The sequence below is a fragment of the Nomascus leucogenys genome, chromosome 5 (assembly GCF_006542625.1).
Source record: "Nomascus leucogenys isolate Asia chromosome 5, Asia_NLE_v1, whole genome shotgun sequence".
NCBI classification, from domain to species: domain Eukaryota; kingdom Metazoa; phylum Chordata; class Mammalia; order Primates; family Hylobatidae; genus Nomascus; species Nomascus leucogenys.
Window position 1 is genome coordinate 7954168 of NC_044385.1, and position 27829 is coordinate 7981996.

General features: G+C 38.0%; 1 protein-coding gene across 1 annotated transcript in view; it reads right to left on the reverse strand.

Annotated features, from left to right (window-relative positions):
• Positions 1-27829, reverse strand: part of FMN2 (formin 2) — a 395593-nt gene that overhangs the window by 206783 nt on the left and 160981 nt on the right. Inside the window, 1 exon segment of the mRNA XM_030812620.1 lies at positions 17184-17271. Coding sequence (XP_030668480.1) covers positions 17184-17271 — 88 coding nt within the window.

Consider the following 27829-nt stretch of genomic DNA (forward strand, 5'->3'; position numbering starts at 1 on the left):
ACACATGGACACAGAGAGGGGAACATCACACACTGGGGCCTGTTAGGGGTTGGGGGGCTAGGGGAGGGATAGCATTAGAAGAAATACCTAATGTAGATGACGGGTTGATGGGTGCAGCAAACCACCATGGCACGTGTATACCTATATAACAAACCTGCACGTTCTGCACATGTATCCCAGAACTTAAAGTATAATAAAAGACAAAAAAAAAAAACTTAAAGAATGCCCTTTCTTGACCCCAATTTCCCCTACCAACTATAGGTATACCACCAGGTTCACGCATTTTGTCTCAGCAAAAAGTCTACACCTGTAGTCTCCAAATCACTGTCTTTCCATTCTCTCTGAAGCAAACAAAGTCTGACCTGGAATTGCTGATCTTCTGCTCCCAAACCTGCTCTTTCTGCAGTTTTCCTTATCTCAGTAAATACAATGACAACCTTTCATTAACTTAGGCCAATAATCCTGGAGTCCCATCTTTTGCCCACAATCTACATCACCAAAACCTGTTGCCTCCTCCCTCGAAACATATTAGGGATCTGACATCTCACACATCTCCACTGCTCCCACTCTGGTCCTGGCCACCAGCATCTCACATTTGTTGCTGTGATAGTCTCCTCACTGCTCTTCTTGCCTACCTCCCTTGGTCTCGATATTCTGCACACAGCAGAGCATCCCTTGGAAGACAAATCAGACCAATCATTCCTCTACCTAAACCCTCTAATAGTATTTCCTCTTTCTTAGAGTAAAAGCCAAAGTTCTTAAAAAGTCAGCAAGGCCCTGCATGATCTCCCTCCCCGCCAGACCCCATTATTTATCCAAATCACGTCTCCAATGCTCTCCCCCATGAGTACTCTCTCCAGGCACTCTCAGCAGCACGCTGATCCTTCAATCACCCCAGGATCCTTGCAGTTGCCTGGTTCTTTTCCCTCACATGCTCTTTCCTCAGATATTTATAAGGTTCCTTCTGTCATAGCCTTCAGCTATCACCTTCCAACTGGGCTTTCCCTGACTCCTCCCTCAGCTCTCATGATGTGCTCCTTATTTCCATTCCCGCCCCCCCCCCTTTTTTTTTGTTTCTCCCATGGTGCATATTAAAATTGTTTTTCTTCTACGGGAACACAGACATGGATTTTTGTCTCTCTGTCTTTATTTCTGTATCCCACTGCCAGGAGTAGAGCTTGGCACAAAGCAGGCAAACAGTTAATGTTGAGTGAATGCTGAAGCATTGGAAGAAATCAAGGAAGGAAAGAAGGCAGTAGGAGTGAATGAATTATGGCCTCCCTGATATTAATGTCAATGCTGGCATCTTTCTTTGTGGGAATAACAGGGACTAGTAAGTACAACAATAAAATCAGTCATCCTTATACACCCTAACATTCATATGAAAGTATTTCACTAAGGCGATCATAGTCTTTCCATGCATTCTCTTTATCTCCCTACTTGGCACAGAAGTTGGCATAGAGATCCCCCAATACCTGAGAGTCACCTGAATCACAGAACTCACCTGATTCAGAGTCACCTGAATCACAGAGAGAAGATACAGCAAGTGGTAATAATAGAAGGAATAAGGCAAATTCTCAAGTTATCCATCACATCTTTTTCTCCCTATGTGTGTCTCTGCCTCCTCTGCCTTCCCCCTCCTGCCACTCCCACACACAGAGCATGAATGTGTACTCTAGCTAGATGGTACAATACTAAAGCACTGCACACAGCAACCATAGCCTCTAACCAGTAGACTAGCTCTATAGCTAAGAACCACACAGGAAAAAAAAAAAAATCACGCACTGTTTTTCCAGCTTAAGCCACTGATAGAATAAGTAACATTGAGAGTTCTCAGGAAGAACAGCAGAGGTTCAGAGCATGGACCTGGACCCAGAATGCCTGTGTTTAGATCATAGCCCCACCACCTGCTGATTAAGTTTCTTTTGCTACTCTATGCCTCAGTTCTTTCATCCCGAAGATGGAGATAGAAACACCTGCCTCATACGGTTGTGGTGAGCCTATGCACAGTAATGTCTGTAAGTGTTGCCTATTGTGATCAGCAATTGTCTATCTTAAATTTGGAACCATGAAAATAGCATTAATCCGAATCTTACAATCTATTTTAATGTCTTCCTCAATTCAGAAATTCTCTTTACAACTTAATTCGTAAGAATTTCATGCTGTTTTTGACAATGATAGAGAACCCTTGTCTTAAGTTCCACCATTTCCTCAAATGAGCCTGCTATTATGCTATAGTGGCTAAAGCAAGGGAAAAAGTCTTTCCTTTATAATCTATCAGAGAAGTGAGAAAGTTCTTACAGAGACTTGGAAATTGTGCTTTTTCCATTATAGGCCTTTCTGTACAACTTATTTTCTTAATCATGTGTGTATAATTATTTGATTTAAATTGTTTAATGTAAAAATGTAGTCAGAGGTATTTGGCTGAGAAAATAAAGATCTCACTGTATTCATGTTTGACCATGAAAGAAGATGCAAGATATGAAATATCATTGCTTCAGCCATGCCAAAAGATAACATGTCATTACATGACTTTGATGTCTCAGCTGATGTCTCGGCACACTGAGCTGAGAGGAAGGACTATGATTATATGTGTAGAATATACCTCACGGGAATAGGACACATGCGGTTCCATAAGGGAAAGGTGAAAAGTGTCAATTATTGCATCTTCTCCAGAACTCTCAGAATCCTCACTTCATCCAACTGGATAAAGGTGTCCAGGGAGTATCCTGAGAGTATCCACTTAGGGATGCTGGGGAAGTGCTTGTCAAAACACAAAGAACTTTCAATCAGCCAATGTTGAAATACAAACATAACTCTACCTATGAAAGGGGCTTCCCCTTGCCCCAAAATAACAGTGCCAATCCGACCCCTCTCAAGGATTATGCCAAAGGAATCTTTTTGCAAAAACCACACCTTTTACGCAAAGTAGTTCAAGGGTCAAAGTTGATGTGATTAATTATGGGCTCACACTAAGTTGCTCTGTGGTCAAACTTGGGCTCTACCTCCATGCATGCTCCATGTGGTCCTGGACAATCCACTCGCAATCACCCACTGATCTTAAAGAACAGATACAACATTACGGGGAGGAAGGCCTTGAGCTGCAATGGGCTGTCTTCAGGCTCACAGAGTCACCCTCCTAGTGAGGGTCAAGAGCTTGGCCAAAACAAACAAACAAACAAACAAATACATGATTCTCAATTCAGACAGTAAGTACAATGAGGGAAAAGAATAACCATATGCAAAGCTCATGGCTTTGGTATAACCCCAAGTATTGCGTTCTTTCTTCCCATAGAGGTATAATCAAAAAGTCCAACTATGGAACAATGTCATTAAAAATATAATCTAAGCTCCACCCAAGTTTTTTGCTGAACTTGTAATAAAAGACATTATAATTCATTTGACCTTGATCTAATAATCTATGTGTGACTTCAAAAGACATATGAGGTATTTCTTTTTATAAAAAGCTCTAGGTAATGAACTTATATTTTAAATTAAAACAAATTCTCATATTAAATTTCTGAGAGTAGGTTTTTATGAAAGCCTAGTATCTCACATGTACTTTTCTCCACTACAAGGCTACAATTGATGAAAAAGTTACACAGGCTCACTGGAGCCTACTTTCTTCTTAAATTTCTAATTCTAAGTGACTTTACATTTCAATGAAAACCATTCACTAAACCTCCCAACAGCATTTAGTACATTTTTAATGTCTCAATAAATATAATAAACAGGTCTTAAAATTCTATATCCCATGTGAGGAAAACACTTTAAAAAAAAAAAGGTTTAAAAAAATGGGGGCATGAAGCAATTTCTAAGCAAGCCTTATAAGCTTGAGTTTCATTAAAAAAAAAAAAAAAAATCAGACACTGAAAACCCTAGTGGGGAAAAACAACATTGTTCACGCTGAGCCTAATTTTTGAGAATATTACAAAAATAAACAAATGATGATGAATGAACTTTCTTATGGTAATTAATAGGCAAGTGAAAAAGCCTGTGTCTCCAAGAATGAAGCCAGACTCTATGAAAAGGACCTGGAGTTTGTAATATACAACTTGTTCCATAGAAAATTTCATAAGAAAACCATGATTCAGTGGCAACCCCAGTAGGATAAAAGAAGTGCTAGATGTGTACGCTATCTATATACATGCAAACAGAGTCACACACACACACAAAAAAAACATCGTGGGAAGTTCCTAGGGGTCAAAGGGTTATTTCCAGATTTTTAAAGAAGTGTTCTTGTGCTTTAATTATTTACTTAACATATCCATCATCTCAAATATTTTAAACCCTCTTGTTTAGCTATTTTGAAATATACAATACATTATTACTAACCATAGTCACCATGCTATGCAATAGACCAGCAGGACTTATTCCTCCTATCTAAATGAGACTTTGTACCCACTGACCAAGTCTCCCCTTTCCCCATCCATCCTGTCCCCTCAGCCTCTAGTAACCTCCACTCTACTTTCTACCTCTATTACTTTGACTTTTTTAGATTCCACATATAAATGTGATCATAGAGTATTTGTCTCTCTGTGCCTGGCTTGTTTCACTTAACGTAATGTCTTCTAGGTTTGTCCATGTTGTTACAAATGACAGAATTACCTAGTTTTTTTAATTGTATCTCATTGTGTATATATATTATATATTTTAATGCAATCATCTGTTGATGGACACTTAGGTTGTTTCCATTTCATGGCTCTTGTGAATAACAATACAATTAGCTTTGTGCTGTGGCAGTATCAAAGCCAATGAGGTGCTGTTGCAGTACTGAAGCCAATGAGGTTTATCCGAGGTGTGATTATTGGTAATAACGCTGCAATGAACATAGAAGTATAGACATCTCTTAGACATACTGAAGTCATTTCCTTTGGATATATACCCAGTAGTGAAACTGCTGGATGATGTGGAAATTCTATTGTTATTTTTTGAGAAATCTTCACACTGTTTTCCACAACGGTTATATTAACTTACATTCCACCAACAGTATGTAAGAGTTCTCTTTTCCCCACATCCTTGGCAAACTCCTTTCATGATAAAAACTCTCAACAAATTAGATATAGACAGAATGTTTCTTAATATGATAAAGGCCATATATGATAAGCCAAGAGCTAACAGGATACTCAATGGTGAAAAGTTGAAAGCTTTTCTTCTGAGGTCAGAAACAAGACAAAGACGCCTACTCTCACCACATCTGTTCAACATAGTACTGGACATCCTAGCCAGAGCAATTAGGCAAGAGAAATAAATAAAAGGCATTCAGATAGAAAAGAATGAAGTGAAATTGCCTCTGCTTGCTGATGACATAATCTTGTATATAGAAAATCCTACAGACTCTATCAAAAAACTGTTAGAACTGATAAATTCAATCAAGTTGCAGGATACAAAAGTCAACCTACAAAAATCAGGAGCATTTCTATACACTAAAAACAGTCTGAAAAAGAAAAAAGAAAACAGTTCCATTTATAATAGCATCAAAAAATACTTAGGAGAAAATTTAACCAAGGAAATGAAAAATCTGTATACTGAAAATGATAAACATTGATGAAAAAAATTGAAGATGACACAAATAAATGGAAAGATATGCTGTGTTTGTGGATTGGAAGAATCAATATTGTTAAAATGGCCATACTACCTAAAGCAATCTACAGATACAATGTAATCCCAATCAAAATTCCAACGTCATTCTTCACAGAAATAGAAAAAATAATCCTAAAATTTATTTGAAACCACAAAAAAACCAAATAGCCAAAGTAATCTTGATCAAAAAGGACAAAACCAGAGAAATCACATGACCAGATTTGAAAATATATTACAAAGCTATAGTAATCAAAACAGTATGGTGCTGGCATAAAAATAGACACATTGTCCAGTGGAATAGAATGGAGTGTCCAGAAATAAATCCAAATACCTACAGTCAATTGATTTACAACAAAGGTGGCAAGAACACAGAATGGGGAAAGGACAGCCTATTTAATAAATGGTGTTATTAAAACTGTATATCTATACATACACAAAAATGAAAATGGATCCTTACTTCATCCTTCATAAAAGAATAAACTCAAAAGGAATTAAAGACTTAAAACTATAAAACTACTCGAAGAAAACACAGGGGTTATGAAAGTTTCCATGACATTGGTCAGGGCAATTATTTCTTGGATATGACCCAAAAGCACAGGCAATGAAAGTAGAAAATAGACAAATGGGATGGCATCAAATCAAAATGCTTCTGCACACAAAGGAAACAATAGAGTGAAGAGACAACCACAAATTGGGAGAAAATATTTACAAATCATGCACTGAATAGGGGCTAATATCTAACATATATATATATTTATATGTCTAAATATATAACAAACTACTCAATAACAGAAAGGCAAATAACCCTATTGAAAATGGGCAAAGGATCTGAACAGACATTTCTCAAAAGAAGACATACAAATGGCCAACAGATAAATGAAAAAATGCTCCACATCACTAATCAGAGAAATGTAAATTAAAACCAAAATGAGATACTATCTCACATCTGTTAGAATGGCCATCAGCAAAAGAGGATGAAAGTGTTCTTTTACTTTATATTCATAGCTAGAAACTAGTTTAATTATCAGGAAAAATAAAATGTCAAAGCAAGAAATAAAAGCATCTGTCTATGTCTCTACTTAGATTCTACTCATGGCCCACACCAATATTCATTTCCCCAACAAAGCTAAACTTCTTCCTCCCCTACCTTCACATGCTTTACAGAGCCAACAGTAATTAATATAGAATATGGCTGACTCTCACAGCACAGAGACAATGTTTAAGAAGCCACACAGTTAGGGGAGATTTTAGCCTTTCAAGTTTCCAAAACAAGTTGTCCTCCTTGCAGATAAAACATAGTCCAAACATGTAGCCATGCTCAACTTCTAAGAGCTGTTAGATAATTCTCATACTTACCTGTATTCAAAAATCAGAAATGGGTACAGCCCAGTATTAAAAAGCATTTCAGCTAGTTTACTGAAAACCGACAGAAAAATAAAAGCCAAACTATAAAACAATCAAATCTGCCTCAGACATGTTCCCCTTGAACTTAACTCCCATTTCTTCCCTCTTATCTCACTCCCAACTCAATCATAAGTAACAGTTCCTTTTAGATCACTGGATCTAATGATAGTTCTCTTTTACGTTTTTTTCAGAAATCCCCACACTGTTCTCCACAGTGGCTGAACTAATTTATACTCCCACCAACAGTATATAAGTGTTCCCTCTTCTCACAGCCTCGCTAGTATCTGTTGCTCTGACTGGTGTAAAATGGTATCTCATAATGATTTGGATTTCCATTTCTCTGATGATTAGTGATGTGGAACATTTTTTCATATGTTTGTTGGCCACTTGTATGTCTGCTTTTGAGAAGTGTCTGTTCATGCCTTTTGCCCATCTTTAAAAATCAGTCTTTATTAAATGTATGTACAGCTCACATTTACTTCAATGTTTAATATTATAAGTGTTCGGGGTCTTTATTTAAAAGTGACCAGAAATATGCCATATGAACTTAACTCTTGTTTATATCAATTAGCCTATAGCAAAATTCATTTTGTTATATGTTGTTTTAATTAAAGTTGCAGTTCTCTCTCTTTTTTTTTTAAGTTCAGGGGTACAAGTGCAGGTTTGCTACATAGGTAAACTTGTGTCATGAGGGTTTGTTGTGCAGATTATTTCATCACCCAGGTATTAAGCCTAGTACCCATTAGTTATTTTTCCTGATCCTCTCCCTCCTCTCACCCTCCACTCTCTGAAAGACCCCAGTGTGTGTTGTTCTCCTCTATGTGTCCACGTGTTCTCATCATCAAGCCCCCACTTATAAGTGAGAACATGCGGTATTTGGTTTTCTTTTCCTGTGTTAGTTTGCTAAGGATAATGGCCTCCAGCTCCATTCATGTCCCTGCAAAGGACATGATCTCATTTTTTTTTATGGCTTCATCTTTTGACCATTTTTTTCATGAGGCTATTTATTTTTTGCTTGTTGAATTGTTTAAGTTTCTTGTATTAATAGGTGCTGGATAAAAGACCTTTGTGGAATGTATAGTTTGCAAATATTTTCTCCCATCCTGTAGGTTGTCCGTTTGCTCTGTGGAGAGTTTCTTGTGCTGTGCAGAAGCTCTTTAGTTTAATTAGGTTCCACTTGTCAATTTTTGTTCCTGCTGCAATTACTTTTGAGGACTTGGTCATAAATTTTTTGCCAAAGCCAATATCCAGAACAGTATTTCCTAGGTTTTCTTCTACGACTCTTATAGTTTGAGGTCTTACATTTAACTCTTTAATCCATCTTGAGTTAATTTTTATATGTGATGAAGGTTTTTTGGGGGTCCAGTTTCATTCTTCTACAAATGGCTAGCCATCTAGCACCATTTATTAAATAGGGAGTCCTTTCCCCATTACTTATTTTTATTGATTTTATTGAAGATTGGATGACTGTAGACGTGTGGCTTTAGTTTTGGATTCTCTATTCTTCTCCATAGCTCTATGTGTCTTTTTGTACCAGTACCATGCTGTTTTGGTCTCTGTAATAATCAATTGTTCTACCAAAAAGACACATGCACTCATATGTTCATCACAGCACTATACACAATAGCAAAGATTTAGAATCAACCTAGGTGTGCATCAGTGGGGTGGCCTGGATAAGGAAAACATGGTACATATATACCACGAAACATTACACAGCCAAAAAACGAACAAAATCGTGTCCTTTGCAATAACATGGATGCAGCTGGAGGCTATTTAAGTGAATTAAGGCAGGAACAGAAAAGCAAACACCACATGGAAAAGACCTATGGAAAAGAATAGAGAATCCAAAAATAACGCCACACGTCTACCGTCATCCAATCTTCAATAAAAATAAGCAATGGAGAAAGGACTCCCTATTTAATAAATGGTGCCAGATGGCTAGCCACTGTAGAAGAATGAAACTGGACCCCCCCCCCCAAAACCTTCACCACTAGCTCTAACTTATAACTGGGAGCTAAACATTGAGTACACATGGACATAAAGATGGCAACCATAGACACTGGGGACTCCTAGATGGGGGAGAAAGAGGGACAAAGATTGAAAAACTAACTATTGAGTACTCTTCTCAGTACCTGGGTGAGAGGATCAATCAAACCCAAAACCTTAGCATCATGCAATATACCCAGATAACAAACCTACACATGTACCCCTGAATCAAAAAGAATAGTTGATTTATTAAAAAAAAAAAGGAAGTAACAGATTCTGGATTCTACTCCCTCCTTTTGTCCCATGGACAAAGACTTATCACAGAGTCTGTTCAGGGCAACGAAAAAAGGAAAAAAAAAAACCCTTTAAGTTATCTCTCTTACTGGTTGCCCTAAGTTTCAAACACCTCCAAAGCCTACAGACATAGGTCATTTCCTAAGAAATACACAAAGGAAACTAACATTGATTAAGTGCTTAATATGGGTGCGGGTGTGTGTACAATCAGAACTCAATAGCCTTTTGAACTAATGAGAAAACTGAGGACTAGAGATATAAAGTAATTTGCCCAGGTTTATTCAGCCAGTCAGTGGCAGAGCTGAGATTCAAATCTGTCTTGGACAGCTTAGGCTGCCATAGCAAAATATGACAAACTGGGGTGCTTAAACAGAAATATATTTTCTCATAATTCTGAAAGCTGGGAAGTCTAAGATCAAGGTGCCAGCTGACTCAGTCACTGGTGAGAACTCTCTTACAATAATAAGCATTGTGTATCTAAACATATCTAAACCTAGAAAAAGTAATGTGATGCACTACAAACTAGCTTGGTGATGGGAATTTTTCAACCCCATTATAACGTTATGGGACCACCATCATATATATGGTCTGTTGTTGACCAAAATGTTGTTATGTGACATATGAGTGTATTTCATTCTTTGCTTGGTTCAATCAAGAGCAAGGAACTCTGTTAATAATTTTCTTAAAAGAATTTTATCCTCATTTAATTCACAGATGTGAAAAAATTTCATAGTCAATATGCAAACTGCAAAATTTGTATAATATGACACAACATAATAAATGAAGTCTGATAAATTTATTTTCAACTCTAAAAATGAAACAACTGGTAGCCAAAAGTATTATGCCTGTATGCCAGTTTTGCTTTTGCATATGTTGCAAGTTCTGATTTTATTAGCTAACACATGCTTCATCCAGTAACAAGCTAACACACTGCCCAGAGCAGAGAGCCCTGAACTAGGACTCAAAAAAATTGGATGCCCATTCTGGCCCTATGGAGATAAAGAACTAGGCAGATTTCATCTATAAACCTCAATTCCCTCTACTATAAAGTGGGAATTAACTCCCCTCTTCTGGACAATTTTACACAACTATCACCAATAATATCAGAGGGAAGCAGGTGGAAGAAGCAAAGTTCAAACCAATAGCTAATTCCATCTCTTCAAATACTAATAAAAAGATATGATTATAAAAGATCTTAGAATAGGTATCCTGTTAAAGAAAATGTGGCACATATACACCATGGAATACTAGGCAGCCATAAAAAAGAATAAGTTCATGTCATTTGCAGGGATATAGGTGAAACTGGAAACCATCATTCTCAGCAAACTAACACAGGAACAGAAAACCAAACACCACATGTCCTCACTCATAAGTGGGAGCTGAACAATGAGAACATATGGATACAGGGAGGGGAACATCACACACCAAGACCTGTCAGGGGGTAGGGGGCAAAGGGAGGGATAGTATTAGGAGAAACACCTAATGTAGATGACAGGTTGATGGGTGCAGCAAACCACCATGGCACGTATATACCTATGTAGCTAATCTGCACATTCTGCACATGTACCCTAGAACTTAAAGTATAATAAAAAAATAAAAATAAATAAACAAATTTTAAAAAGAATATGTATCCTGTATGCCAATACTGGTTCTCTTTTTGGTACGTGCTACATTAGGACAATTTCTTCCTAGACAATTATCAGAATAAGGCTTCTCAGCTTTGAACCCTTTTGAGGGAGGACAATGGCAGATCAAAACAGCAGCAACATGACATGATTCCAGTGAGAAGTCATAATTAACACTGAGATCTCACTGGCATTTCTAATTGAAATCTAAAAGCCTGTGCATTGTCCTTGTAAGGTACCCTTAACTATATAATTTAAATAAATTGGGAAAGCAATCATTAGGCTCAGAGATTAAAAAATAAAAATAACTACAATTTTATTGACTGTATCAACTATATTTCTGATGGAATGCTAGGTAGTTTACATTATCTCATTAAATTTTAAGATACGTGATTTTCATAAATCATGTTTAAACAGGATAGAAATTTCAGCAAGGAGATAATATAGCACTTACTGCCCAAGGGCCCATAATTCCAGTTAGCTTTAGACAGGACAGACATAAAAGACAAGAAGGAATCGGAGCCATTCATACCCTGGCTGGGTATCCCTGCAGTACATTGAAACGTGTTTCCATAAGTTTAATGTGTTAGACTACTAAATAGATATTATAGGTATTCCTTGTGATGAGATCTGTAATCTATTTTCAAATATTTTTGCAGAGGGAGTGTCTAAGAGACCACACCTCAGGGATGGCTGACCAGCACTATGCAAGAAAGGCCATTCTCCAGAGGCCGTTAATGCAAGCTGCTCAGCTATCTCTATCTAAATCAATAACCGAGGCTTTAATATGCATACTAATGTCTGAAATGGGCTTTCAATGGTGAAATTAAAGTCATTCTGGATGTGTGGATTAGCTGAAATCTCTTAGAGATGCTCCACTCCTACCTCTTCCATAGCTAGAATAAGAGGCTACTGACGGATAATAGCTTTGTTCTTTAAGGAGGCTGCCTGAGGCCTAGGACCTAAACAGTACTGGGTGCAGCCACTGGCTGAGTTGAGTTTCTAGATGTCTCGTGCAGACTATGAGGGTAGCAGATTCCTACATCTGTCCCAAGCTTATATCTGTCTGAAGCAAACCTTTCAGATAAGATCACGGTGAGAGCCCCTATAAAGACAGAGAACTAGACAACCTCAAGTTTATGAAGCAGGGTTTTCAAACTATTTTGCTTGAGATGGCCAAGAAATACCAGTGTAATATATATCTGTGTGTAGGGGAGGGTTCAGTCTGAAACTTGCTTCAGTTTGATCTGGTAGTATGGTGACAATACTACTAGCATATTTGAAAATTTTGGGAGGCTGAGGTGGGTGGATCACTTGAGGTCAGGAGTTTGAGACTAGGCTGGCCAGCATGGTGAAACCCTGTCTCTACTAAAAACACAAATTAGCTGGGCGTGGTGGCAGGTGGCTGTAATCCCAGCTACTTGGGGAGCTGAGGCATAAGGAGGCAGAAATTGTAGTGAGCTGAGATTGTGCCACTGCACTATGCCTGGATGACAGAGTGAGACTCTGTCTCAAAAAAAAAAAAAAAAAGGAAAAGTTTTCACTTTACATTTGTTATCCAGGCAATATTATCAATGACATCCCCTTCTACTCTTAAAGTATCCCAGTTAGGATGATAAATTATATGGTATTTCTATCTAACCGTGACATTGTCGGGGGATAAAGCTGAAGCTTATGGAATTGCAAATTCTTTTGCAGCTACTGTTATCTATGAAAATGGACCTAAGATCTGTGAAGAGCACACTGACCCCTGGAATACGGACCAAATATTGTATAAAAAATTTAATCAATTTTCAAAAAACTAAACTCCACTATGAAGATGTAGGATACTCTTATAATATCAATTTATGGGAATAACAGGCCAAAATTATTTGAAATCAATCCCCCCACTAACAACTAAAAATGCTGAGTAATACGTTTGTAAAATATCATAAAGACATCAAAGAGCTGACAAGATAATAATTACCATGCTAAACAAAATGAAGAGAGAACTCAGAGAAGTGATCCCGCTCACAAACTGCTTTTGCCCTGAGTGTATTTCCCTATCCTAACAAAGGTTAACTTTCTCTTGACAGTTTCATGGTGGGAGGGGCCAAATATCAAAGCCCAGAACCCACTCATCAAAGAGATTCTAGACATACCCCACAATGAAATGGGACTCAAAGGGCTATACTGGTTGTGCACATGTACCCTAGAACTTAAAGTATAATAATAATAATAAAAAAAAAAGGGCTATACTGACAGGGGAACCAACCCATTCAGTGGACAAACAGCACTGGCTGAAGGGACCCTCCTATGCCCCCCAGAGCGTGACTCAAGGTGATCCTAAACCCACAGTGCCCCCAGACCCTAGCACACACACACAAAAAGGGAAAATCTTCTCTGGAAGGCACTTTCATCTCAGACTTCAAATTATTGTAAACCAGAGTGAGATTTTTTCAGAGGTATTATAACTGTAGGCCAGTTTGAACATTACCAAATAGCCAGCAGCTCAGGCCTTCATTACAGCTTTTATATACTAACACACACACAGGTAATTATTTGGGGATGCCTCCTTATATTTGCCGCATTAATAAACTTAGTCAAGAACCTGACCTCTTCTCTCCTCTCTGCCTTTTGAATGTATGTGTTGCCGAGAATGCTCCACATCTATTATTGTGGGAAAGAACCTGTATTCAAATAACAGACTGAGCAAGTGGTGCCCAGCAGGACCAGGGTTAGAACTTTGATACCTAGAATCCAAACCTTACACACTAATTACTCTAATGGAGCACTTTGAAATATAAACATTACAAAGTAAATGAAACCTTAGAGTACTGACAGCAAAGAAGAGAAGGGGAGAAAATGATTCTTGCTGTTTATTACAATATTACATATACTTTGTTTTAGATAAACCAATGCTGGGGTAAAAAAAAAAAAAAAAAAAAGCACAATCTTGGAGAAGCAGCATGTCTGAATGAAAAAAAAAAAGTACTAGTTAATGAAGGGGCCTGAGTGCAAGTTCAACCTGTTTCATTAACAAGCTGCGTGATACTGAGAGGGAAACTGGACCACTCACAGGTCTTATTTTGCCTGTCGATAAAAATGCCGCATAACCAAAGCAAGACTAAGCAAAAAGAACAGATCTGGAACCATCACATTACCTGACTTCAAACTATACTGTAAGGCCATAGTCACCAAAACAGCAGGGTACTGGTATAAAAATAGACACACAGACCAATGACACAGAACAGACAACCCAGAAATAAAGTGAAATACTTACAGCCAACTGATCTTTGACAAAGCAAACAAAAACATGAAGTGAGGAAAGGACATTTTTTTCAACAAATGGTGCTGGGATAATTGGCAAGACACTGTAGGAGAATGAAACTGGATCCTCATCTCTCACATTATACAAAAATCAACTCAAGATGGGTCAAGGACTTAAACCTAAGACCTGAAACTATAAAAATTCTAGAAGATAACATTGGAAAAACTTTTCTAGACATTGGCTTAAGCAAAGACTTCATGACAAAGAACCCATAGCAAATGCAACGAAAACAAAGATAAATAGGTGGGACTTAATTAAACTAAAGAGCTTCTGCGTGGCAAAAGGAATAGTCAGCAGAGTAAACAGACAACCCACAAAGTGGGAGAAAGTCTTCACAATCTATACATCTGACAGAGGACCAATATCCAGAATCTGCAAGGAGCACAGACAAATTAGCAATAAGAAAACAAACAATTCCATCAAAAAGTGGGCTAAGGACACAAATAGACAATTCTCAACAGAAGATATACAAATGGCCAACAAACATGAAAAAATGCTCAGCATCACTGATGATCAGGGAAATGCACATCAAAACCACAATGTGATACCACCTTACTCCTGCAAGAATGGCCATATTAAAAAAAATAATAAAAAATAATAGATGTTGGCATGGATGCAGTAAAAATGGAACATTTCTACACTGCTGGTGGGAATGTAAACCAGCACAACCACTATGGAAAACAGTGTGGAGATTCCTTAAATAACTAAAAGTAGAACTGCCATTGGATCCAGCAATCTCACTACTGGATATCTACCCAGAGGAAAAGAAGCCATTGTACGAAAAAGATACTCGTATGTGCATGTTTATAGCAGCACCATTCGCAATTGCAAAAATATGGAATCAGCCTAAATGCCCATCAATCAATGAGTAGATAAAGAATTGTAGCATATTCCATATGATGAAATAATACTCAGCTATAAAAAGGAACAAATTAATGGCATTCACAGCAACCTGGATGGAACTGGGGACTATTATTCTAAGTGAAGTAACTCAGGAATGTAAAACCAAACATTGTATGTTCTCACATTCATAAGTGAGAGCTAAGCTATGAGGATGCAAAGGCATAAAAAGTGATACAATGGACTTTGGGGACTTGGTGGAAGGGTGGGAGGGTGTGAGGAATAAAAGACTACAAATTGGGTTCAGTGTATACTGCTCGGGTGATGTGTGCACCAAAATCTCATAAATCACCACTAAAGAACTTACTCATGTAACCAAATACCACCTGTTCCCCAAAAACCTATAGAAATAAAAAGTATTTAAAAAAATGACGCTGGAGGTCTAGATAAATTCTGTGGCCACTCTATATCCAAAATCAATGATGTTTATGCTTCTGTGGACTTCTCAGTGGAGGCATATCCTGAGAGAAGTCAAGTTTGCTCTAGAGGACACAAGCGATTCACACATGTAAATCCTATTTGCAGACAATACACCAAGGCAGAACAGGACTTTACCTGCAGGAGGGCACAACCTCTTGCTGCTTTAGACTTGGAAGGCCACCGTATTTAAAAAAAAAAAAAAAAAGTGTACAGGGTTTCAAAGGGACTAAAGCAATCACTTCACATCCTAATGGGATAAAGTTTATGCATGATTCTGTATGACCCTTCAACTACTGCCTTTCATGCCATGTTATTGCTAGTGTTGCATGTTAAAGCAAGCAAATTTTCAGTGAACTCTCACTGGCTTTACCACAGACACAGATGTCAGGCGGACTCTTTTGTTCATAAGGTTCTCATTATCAACTCAACCCGAGTTGAATATTTGACTGAAGGAAAGAACCATATCATTATTTTCAGATTTCATCCTATGACTTAACTGGGCTACATCTGCCAGCTTTAGAAACACCAAGTACTGCCTGGCGCCAGCCTTGGCCTTCTCTTCTGTGACTATTACCCCAAATGTTTCAGCTTGAGGAAGTCTCCTCCCCATCAAAACAATTTAATAAAAACTTAAATTGTGATTAAGAGTTACTCATCAATTCACAGGGCATACCAAGCTTGTGCTATTTATGAATTATCCCACACAAGATTTTAAGCCCAACAAATAGAATCCACATTCATAAAGGGGTAAGCTAGAAAGCCAGTTAAATGCTTTTGTGATTATAAGGTCTGTGTTATTCTTGAAACCATATTTCTTTAATAGGTAAACTGGCATTCCATTGGATAATTCAATCTGCTGTAAATCTATTCTTAGGTTCTAGTCAGCTTAAGGGACACTCTGAACTTACACTTAATTCCTCTATTCACCTTTGGGCAGTATCTCTCAGCATAAATGTCATAGGAGGATATGGCATAAGAATGGCCATCAATTGTACAGTAGAATCCAAGTATTAAAATATTGACACTAAAGCCATTTATAAAATGTTAAGAACCACTCTAATTCCAAACAGAAAATATTTCTGTTCATATGTTGCAAACCTCACTCCCATGTGAAGGTACAAGGAGACAGAATCCTAGGTGGTGGTCATTAGGTAGAGTGGTCATTAGGTCACAAGGGTAGAATTCTCATGCATGGGATCAGTCCCCTTATAAAACAGACCCAAGAGAATTCTTTCCTTCTTTCTGCCAGTTGAGGATACATGGAGAAGATGGCAGTCTGCAACCTGAAAGACAGCCCTCACCAGAACCGAATATGCTGGCATCCTGATCTCGAACTTCCAGCCTCCTAGAACTGTGAGAAATAAATTTCTCTTATTTATCACCCACCAGTCTGGGGTACTTGGTTATAGTGGCCTGAACTAAGATAATAATGTCACATGAGAATTAGACTGTTAGTAAGGTATATAAATAACACCGCAGGCAAATTAATAGTAATCCTTCCAGAAACAATCGTGGGAGATAGCTTGATCACACTTATGGGAAATATACTAACCTCAGTCTATACAGAAACTCTTAAGTTTGAAATAACTTTACCACTGACCATCATATCCTTCAGCCCAAATTTTAATATTCAGAAGCTAAATTTTCATTTTGACACTTACCATGTTGTATGTCTTTCATATCTAAATGAAGACTAGACATTAGTATTCCAACTGCTTGTGATCTTTTGTTGCTTAATAACTTGACAACCTGCTCAAGAAAGAAAGTAAAAGGGGAAAATGTTAATTTGGACTCCAATATGCTTACTAGCATTTTAAAAAATCCTAAATGAAGAACAAATTAAGAGAAAATATCTCACGACATTACCTAAAGTATTCAAAACAGTGTTTTTTTAATGTTTGAAGAGAGCTTTTGGGTTTTATATCATAAATCTTCAAAATCCACCGTTTTCCCCCATTATTCACCATCAGCCTCAAAGACATGTTTTTTAACCAGTCTTTTGAGAGCCTGATCTGTCAACAAGTAAAATTTCTAATGGTCTAGGAAATTAGTCTGGTCTCTGTAAAATCACAATTACACATATGATCATTTGCAGCCTGAGATTTGAAGTGTTCTTTTTTTTAATGTGCAGCCTTGAAACACTGAAGCTTGAAATATGTCAACAAGTGAAGGGCAAAATAAAAGTACACACATAGAGAATCTGCTAGATTTGTTTGGTTGCTTCATGAAAATTTTTTTTTAAAAAGTGCTTTCACTTGGGTCACATAGAAAGCTCACTATTTTACTTGAAGTTCCTCTCATTCTGCATTTGACCCACATTTTGGGGAGAACTTTCCTACTAATTAACAGAGGGATACAAGCATCAAATTAAAAGGGCTGCATCAGCACAATCTCAAGTCTGGATTTCCAGCAAGTCTTGAAGAATCAGGGCACACGATCCCATGGGAAGGGGTCCTAAAACAGAGGTGGGAAGGCTGTTACAGACAGATAGATATTTTTTGACCATGTTTTCCAGACAATAGCATCACCAGGAAATTCTGCTTATGAAACTTATCCCAGGTCCTGATCGTGTGAGGGGCAGCATTTTCTATTTACTCCCAGTGTTTTGTTTTAAATCTGCTTAGAAAAACACTGGAGGAAAAGGAAAGACAGTGATTATAGTCAAATTACCAGAAGTGACAGCTGCCCTAACAGCTATTGCATCTTTGGACCCTGTCTTCCCTTATAGTTTAAGTTGGGTCAATCAGGATAGTAATAAAATAATCATACCCAACTGTTGTTTTATGATTACAAAGTCACAGAGTAAAACAATATTCTTAATAGCAATAATAGCACTCTGGGTGCCCCAGCATGGATGGGGGTGGGGAATAAAACATAACACTTTCAGAAGGACCAACCACAAAAACCACCCTGATCTTTGTTGTTGTTGTGGTTTGTTTGTTTGTTTCTTTTGAGATGGAGTCTCACTCTGTCACCCAGGATGGAGTGCAGTGGTGCGATCTTGGCTCACTGCAGCCTCCGCCTCCTGAGTTCAAGTGAGTCTCGTGCCTCAGCCTCCTGAGTTGCTGGGATTACAGGCGCATGCCACCATGCCCAGCTATTTTTTTTTTTTTTTTTGTATTTTTAGTAGAGACCGGGTTTCACCATGTTGGCCAGGCAGGTCTCGAACTCCTGACCTCAGGTGATCCACCCACTTCGGCCTCCCAAAGTGTTGAAATAACCAGCATAAACCACCGCTGCCTGGCCCCGCCCAGATCATTTCTGAAAGCCTGTTGGTAAGGCACAATATCTCCCAAAAGGCGCTGCTGTTGCAAAAGAAAAAACAACATATACATTTTGATTCTAAATGTTAACTAAACATTTTTCTAAATTCCACCTAGAAAAATGAGGTTAAAACCAGAATATGAACCTATTAGTACAGCAAAGTATTTCCATCCATAGCATTGTCCTCTTCAGAGCTTAAAAAATAGGAATTTAATATCAGAGAAGCAGAACGTGTATACTCTGTCCTGAAAACCAGTTTCTAACCACAAGTCAGTGCAATCTGGGCCAAATCATGCTGCTTGATGAAAATGCTTTTATCCAGGTTTTCTATCATATTCTGGTTTCTCAATGCAATAGGCACGTTTCAATCCATGTATCATTTGACCTCCCTATAGTATTGACATGTTGATCACACCCTTATAGTAACTTCTTTTCCAGGGCTCCTAACATTTCTTCTCAGTCCTTTTGAAGATGAATTATTCTGATTTCACCTTAAATATCTGCATATCCTAGAGTTCTGTTCTCTATACCTTATTTTCATCACATTACAACCTATTCTCATCACATTATAACCTATTCTCATCACATTATAACCTATTCTCATCACATTATAACCTATAATTTCTCCTGTAGAGACATATATGTCTGCATCTTCAACTTGTCGTCTCCTACTGTGTGAAAAGATATCTCTATTTAAATTGTCCCCATAATCTCCATTTGACATGTCTAAAATGACACACATATAAGTTCCACCCCAACACCACCAGCCAGCTTCTTCTCCTTTATGCTATATATTGAGATAAAGGTACCACTGTTCTTCATCCAGCTACCAACGTTAGGAATCTAGAAACCAATGAAGACTCCTACCTCCCCTTCACCTGCATACTCTGGTCTGGTATCAAGTCCTTCCAATTACAGCTCCTCTCTCCTCTGTATTTGTGGAAACCACCCCTCCTCCTTAACTCTATTTTCAGCATTTAGTTCTATACTTTATCTTACATAGATAAATGCAAAAGATTTCTGATTGGTCTCCCAAACTCTAGTCCAGTGGTTCTCAAAGTGTGTTCCTTGGACAAATGGGCACCATCATCACCTGGAAAGTTATCAAAAATACAAGAAAAAGTTAGAGGGGAGTTTCAAGATGGCTGACTAGAGGCACCTGGTACTCGCCTACTCCACAAACAAGAACTGAAATAGTGAGTAATCACAGGTCAAACAGATCACATAAGAGAGAACATTGGGATTCAAAAAATAAGTGACAGGTAACATGGGAGGCAAAGAAGAAGAGGGAAGTGGGACAGTCTGCTCAGCCAGGATCAGCTGGGAGCTAGAGGCTCTCTAATGTAATAAAGGTTCTCCAGGCTCCCTCATGTGGTAAAGGTTAAGTGAGTGGCCCCAGCAGCCCACACTTCCACCACAGACTCCTGCAATAGTAGCCATGGGAGAACCCCGCGGCCCGCACAGGCCCTGAGGCTAACACAGGGAGCCACCCGGAGATCAGGCACAGCACCCCTCCAGAGAGGGAGCACGCACTGAGATCCACTCGCCTGCTGTGTCATAAGCAGTTACAGGAAGGCACTATTTTGAAATGTCAGCCCCCACCAGACTGCATCCTGGCCTGGGGCCCAATAGCCCCTGCACCTCCACATCCCTGGGGCTCCCTTGATATCCTCCAACTGCAGGCAGGGCCAAAGCACAAGCCTTTGCCAGTGACCTTGCTGCCCCTAGTAGCAAGGCCTTTGTGCATTTAAGAGCACCCTGATGATGGGGTACCCCTCTTGCAACCGCCATAGGGAGGCACAGCACAAGCTCCTCCAGTCAGCTGTTTACAACTGCTGCCATGGTAACTCCACCCTCCCCAGCAGCAGGGCCTCAGGGCCACCACACAGTCGCTGCCACCCCCACCCAGCTATTTTGCCAGGGGGCCGGAGGCGGGCCTGGGGTCCACCCCTATCCTACTTACCACAGCCAGCACCCACACATACCACGTAGGGGCCAGAGAACAGGACCATTTAACCAAGTTAAAACCCATCCCACTCCCCCAGTGCCCAAGCACACCATCCAGAGGCTTGGGAATGGTCCTGCCCCATTCACCACCAATGGCACCTGAGCACTCCTTCTGGGGGCCTGAGGACAAACCCACTCAACCTACTGCTAACACCACAACTAGCACCCACCCACCCACACCATCCACCCACCCATGCCACCTGCAAGCCTTGAGACTGCCCCACGTGGCCTGTCATAGCCACTGCCACACCAGCGCAAACCACTTGGGAGCCTAAGGGTTGTCTCACCACTACTACTGCTGTCCCCAGCACCATGCCCACTGCCTAGGAGCCTAAGGACCCTCCATTCACCCAGCCCACTTCTTCCACTGCTGGCACCCAAGCAAGCCACCTGGAGATCCAATTGGCCTGACTGAACTTGCTAATATCAGGGCCAGCATACACCACCCTAAGACCAAAGGACAGGCATGCTTGGCCTGCCACTGCCACCTCGAGCACCTGCCAATGATTGAGGACTGGCCCACCTAGCATCCTCATCCCCAGCAAACTTTACCATGACCTCCACTAACAACCACATCCTAAGCCACTGAGGAAATTACAAGCACTACTGACACTTAAAGATGAAAAAATCATACAGAGACTACACTGCTGTATTCACCCAGAATCAAAGGCAAAATGCTACATCAAACCAACACCACAGATACATCTTCAGGAAAAAGTCCTCCCCTATAAAAGCAAATTCAAAAAAGTTGGAATAAGTGACTGTTATACCAGATGCACAAATATCAATGTAAATAAATAATAAACATAATAAAACGAAGAGATATTACACCTCCAAAGGAACATAATAATTCTCCAGCAACAAATTCCAATGAAAAAGACATTCATGAAGTTCCAGAAAAAGAATTCAAAATAATGATATTAAAGAATCTCAGTGACATACAAGAAAACTCATATAAACAATACAAAGAAATTAGAAAAACAATTTAGGATATGAAGGAGAAATTTATCAAAAAGGTAGATATCATAAAAAAGAACCAAACAGAAATTCTGGGATGGAAGACTTCTCTGAATAAAATACAAAATATATTCGAAAGCTTCAACAATAAACTAGATTAAGCAGAAGAAACAATTTTAGAACTTGAAGACAGGTCTTTTGAAATAACCTAGTCAGGTAAAAATAAAGAATAAAGAATAAAAAAGAATGAACAGGCCAGGCGTGGTGTCTCATGTCTGTAATCCCAGCACTTTGGGAGGCTGAGGCAGGCAGATAATGAGGTCAGGAGACTGAGATCATCCTGGCCAACATGGTAAAACCCTGTCTCTACTTAAAAAAATAAAATAAAATAAAATACAAATATTAGCTGCGTGTGGTGGTACATGCCTGTAAACCCAGCCACTAAGGAGGCTGAGGCAGGAGAATTGCTTGAACCAGGGAGTTGGAGGTTGCAATGAGCCAAGATTGCGCCACTGCACTCCAGCCTGGCGACAGAGTGAGACTCTGTCTCAAAAAAAAAAAAAAAAAAAAAAAAGAGTGAACAAAGACTACATCACACATGGGACACCATAAAGCAAACAAATATTTGAATTTTCAGTGTCCCAGAAGATGAAGAATAAATGAAAGGGATAAAAAAAAAACCTACTTAATGAAATAATAGCTAAAAAAAATTCCCAAGTCTAGTAAGAGATTTAGACATACAAATACAGGAAGGTCAGAAATCCCCAAATAGATACAATTCAAAAAGGTCTTCTCTGTGGCACATGAGAGTCAAACTGTCAAAAGTCAGAGGCAAAGAACAAATTCTAAAAACAGCAAGAGATAAGTCTAGTCACTTATAAGAGAGCCCCCAGTCAGAATAACAGCTGATTTCTCAGCAAAAATCTTACGGGCCAGGAGAGAATTGAATGATATACTCAAAGAGCTGGAAAAAAAAAAAGAAAAAACTGCCAGCCAAGGATACTCTTCCCAGCAAAGTAACCCTTCATAAATGATGGAGAAATACAGTCTTTCCTAGACAAGCAAAAGTTGAAGGTACTAATCACCAAAAGACTGGGCCTACAAGAAAAGTTTATGGGAGTCCTACATCTGCAAGCAAAAGAATGATATCTACCATCATGAAAGCATGCAAAAGTATAAAACCCACTGGTAGAGCAAACACACAAGTAAGGAAGAGGAAGGATCCAAATGTTGTCACTATAGAAAACCACAAAACCACCATGATGAACAGTAAGAGAAAAAGAAAGGAACAAAGGATATGCAAAGCAATCAGAAATCAGTTAAGGAGGCCGGAAGCAGTGCTCACACCTGTAACCCTAACACTTTGGGAGGGTGAGGCAGGCGGATACCCTGAGGCCAGGAGTTTGAGACCAACCTGGCCTACATGGTGAAATCCCGTCTCTACTAAAAATACAAAAATTAGCCAGGTGAGATGGTGGGCACCTGTAATCCCAGCTACTTGGAAGGCTGAGGCAGGAGAACTGCTTTAACCCGGGAGGCAGAGGTTGCACTGAGCCGAGATAGCGTCACTGCACTCCAGCCTAGGCAACAGTGAGACTTCGTCTCAAAAATAAATAAATAAATAAATAAATAAATAAATAAATAAAGTAAATAAAATAAAATAAAATAAAAAATAAAAAAAAGAAATCAATTAAGTGACCTGAATTTGCCCTTACATATCAATAATAACCTTGAATGCAAACAGATTAAACTTTCCACTTATAAAGAAGATAACACGATAAAAGTTTCAATTCAGCAAGAGGATGTATGTACCCAACAACAGGGCACATAGATATATAAAACATTTTATTAGATCTAAAGGGAGAGACAGACTCAAATACAATAATAGTAGGAGACATCAACATCACACTCTCAGCAATAGCAGAATCATCTAGACAGAAAATTAACAAAGAAACCTAGGATTTAAACTGAACTTTAGACCAAATGGACCTAACAGACATTTACAGAACATTGCATTCAACAGCTATAGAATACACATTCCTCTCACCATCACATGGAACATTCTCCAGAATAGATAATGTGTTAGGACACAAAAATATCAATACATTTTAAATATTGAAATCATATCAAGTATCTTCTAAGATCTCAATGAAATAAAAGTAGAAATCAGCAACAAGAGGAACTTTAGAAACTGCACAAATACATGGAAATTAAACAACATGCTCCTCAATGACTACTGAGTCCAGGAAGAAATTAAGGAAGAAATAAAAAAAAAATCCTAGAAACAAATGAAATTGGAAACACAAAACACCAAAACCTATGAGATACAACAAAAGTAGTGCTAAGAGGAAAGCTTAAAATAATAAATGCCTACATCAAAAAAGTAGAAAGATCTCAAACAATCTAACAATGTATATCAAGGAACTAGAAAAGCAAGAACAAAATCAGTAGGAAGAAATAAGTAATGAAGATTAGAACAGAACTAAACAAAATAAAGAATAAAAAAACCACAAAGAATCAACCAAATAAAAAGATAGTTTTATGAAAAGATAAATAAAATTGATAAACTGCTAGCTAGACTAACCAAGTAAATGAGAAGACTCAAATAAACAAAAACAGAAATTAAAAATGAGACATTACAACTGATACCACAGAAATATAAAAGATCATCAGAGACTATTATGAACAACTATACAATAATATACTGGAAAATCTAAAGGAAATGAATAAATTCCTGGACACATACAATCTACCAAGATTGAATCGGGAAGAAATAGAAAACCTGAACAGACTAACAACGAGTTGTGAGATTGAATCAGTAATAAAAAGTCTCCCAACAAAGAAAAGTCCAGGACCACATGGTGTCACTGACAAATTCTACCAAACGTACAAAGAACACTAATTTTCCTCAAACTCTTCCCACCCCCCCAAAAAAAATAGAAGAGAAGGGAATGCTCCCTAACTTAGTCCACCAGGTCAGCATTACCCTGATACCAAAACCAGACAAGAATACAACAAAAAAGAAAACTACAGGCCAATATCATGATGAACAGAGATGCAAAAATCCTTAACAAAATACTAACAAGTTAAGTTCAACAGCACATCTAAAAAAAATACCATAATCAAGTGGGATTTATCCCAGGGATGCAAAAATGGTTGTATATATGCAAATCAATAAATGTGATATATCAAATCAAGAGTGAAAAACGAAAGCCATATGATCATCTCAATGGACACAGAAAAAGCATTTGATAAAATTCAACATCCCTTCATGATAAAAATTCTCAATAATCTAGGTATAGTAGGAACATATCTCAACTTAATAAAGGCATATATGGCAAATCCACAGCTAACATCATACTGAATGGGGAAAAGCTGAAAGCCTTTCCTCTAATAATTGGAACAAGACAAGGATGCTCACTTTCACCACTCCTACTTAACATAGTGCTAGAATTCCTAGCCAGAGAAATCAGGCAAGAGAAAGAAATAAAAGGATTCCAAATTAAAAGACAGGAAGTCAATTTGTTTCTCTTTACAAATGACATAAGCTTATATCTAGAAAATATAAGATGCCACCAAAAAACCATTAGTTCTGATGAACTCAGTAAAGTTGCAGTATACAAAATCAACATACAAAAATCACTAGTTTCTACAGAACAATAATGAACTAGCTGAGAAAGAAATGAAGGCAATCCAATCTCAAATAGCTACAAAAAATGAATAACTTAGGAATAAATTTAACCAAGAAGATAGAAGACCTCTGTAAGAAAAACTACAACACACTGATGAAAGAAATTGAAGAGGACAGAAACAAATGAATAGACATTCCATGCTCATGGACAGGAAGAATAAATATTGTTGAAATGACTCTACTCCCCAAAACAATCTCCAGATCCAATGCAATCCTTATCAAAACAATGACATTTTTCACAGAAATACAAAAGCAACTCTAAAATCCTTATGGATCCAAAAACAAGCCTGAATAGACAAAGCAATCCAGAGCAAAATGAATAAACAAACAAAGCTGGAGGTATCATACTACCTGACCTGAAAATATATTACAAGGTTATAGTAATCAAAACTGCGTGGTATTGGTATAAAAACAGACACATGGACCAATGGAAAAGAAAAGACAACCCAGGTATAAACCCACATATTTACAGGCAACTGATTTTCAACAAAGACACCAAGAACATACTTCAGGGAAAAGACACCCTCTTCAAAAAATGGTGCTGGAAAAATTGGATATCTATATGCAGAACAATGAAGCTTGACCCTTATCTCTCACCATATACAAAATCAGTGCAAGACAGATTAACAACTTAAAGGCAAGACTCGAAACTATAAATCTACTAGAAGTAAACCAAGGGAAAATACTTTCAGGAAATCGGTCAAGGCAAAGATTTTATGGCTAAGACCTCAAAAGCACAGACAACTAAAACAAAAATAGACAAATGGGACTATTTTGAGCTAAAAAGCTTCTGGACAGCAAAAAAACAATCAACAGAGTAAAGACATGGCCTGTTTAATGGGAGAAAATATTTGTAAACTATTCATTCAACATGGAACTAATATCCATATACAAGGAACTCAAACAACTCAACAGTACATAAATAAATGAATGAATGAATGAATGAATGAATAAATAAATAAATAATTCATGTCCTTTGCCCACTTTTTAATGAGGATATGAACAGACGTTTCTCAAAAGACAACATACGATTGGCCAACAGGTATATGAAAAAAACTGCTCAACGTCACTAATCATCAGGAAAATGCAAATCAAAACCACAATGAGATATTATCTTGCCCAGTTAGAATGACTATTATTAAAAAAAAATAGATTCTGGCAAGGATGTGACTAAAAGGGGATTTAAATTAGTACAGTCACTATAGAAAGCAATACGGAAACATTTCAAAATACTAAAAATAGAGCTACCATATGATCCAGCAATCCCACTCCTGGGTATGTATCCAAAGGAAAATAAATATTAAAAGGATATATTCACCCTACGCTTACTGCAGTACTGTTCACAATAGCAAGGATATGAAATCAACCTAAGTGTCCATCAATGGACAAATAAAGAAAATATTTTTAAATATATAACATGTTTATATATATAACATGTTTATATATATGTATATATATAATATAAAACATATACATACATACACAACAGAATATTATCCAGGCATAAAAAAGAATAAAATCACGTCATTTGCAGCAACATGGATAGAACAGGAGGCCATTACCTTAAGTGAGATAAACCAGGTAAAGAAAGACAAATATCACACACTCTCACTCATATGTGGGAGTGAAAAATGCTAATCTCATGGAGGTAGAAAGTAGAACAAAAGATGCCAGAGGCTGGGTAGGGTGGGTGGTGGAGGGGGAGGTGATGAGGAGAGATTGATTAATGGGTACAAGCATTAGATAGAAGAAATACGTTCTAATGTTAGATAGAGGAGGGTGAGCATAGTTAACAATAATGTATTATATATTACAAAATAGCTAGAAGAAAGGACTTAAAATGTTCCTAACTCACAGAAGTGATATATGCTCAAAGTGATGGATACTAAATATCCAGACTTCATCACCACACATTCTATGCATGTAACATCATAAATATGTATAAATATGATGTATCATAAATACATATATTTTGTATCAATAATAAACATCAAAAATGCAAGTTCTCAGGCCCTATCACAAACCTACTAATCAGAACATGAGAGTAGGAACCATCACTCTGAATTTTAAAAGCCTTCCAAGTAATTCTAAAGCCACCTATTGCATCTCATCCCTTCCTGTCCATTCTCCAAACTGATATCCAAGTACCCTCTCTAAAAATGCTGATATCTGCATGTTGCTTTTTAATCATAGGTTTTAAACCCAATTGGCTCATGTTTAGGGGTTAGTCCTTTAAAAAGTCTTATAGAGTCTTTCACATTTCACATTTGGAATTTGCTTTTTTTTTTTTTTTTTTTTTTTGAAATGGAGTTTTGCTCTTGTTGCCCAGGCTGGAGTGCAATGGCATGATCTCAGCCCACTGCAATCTCCGCCTCCCGGGTTCAAGCG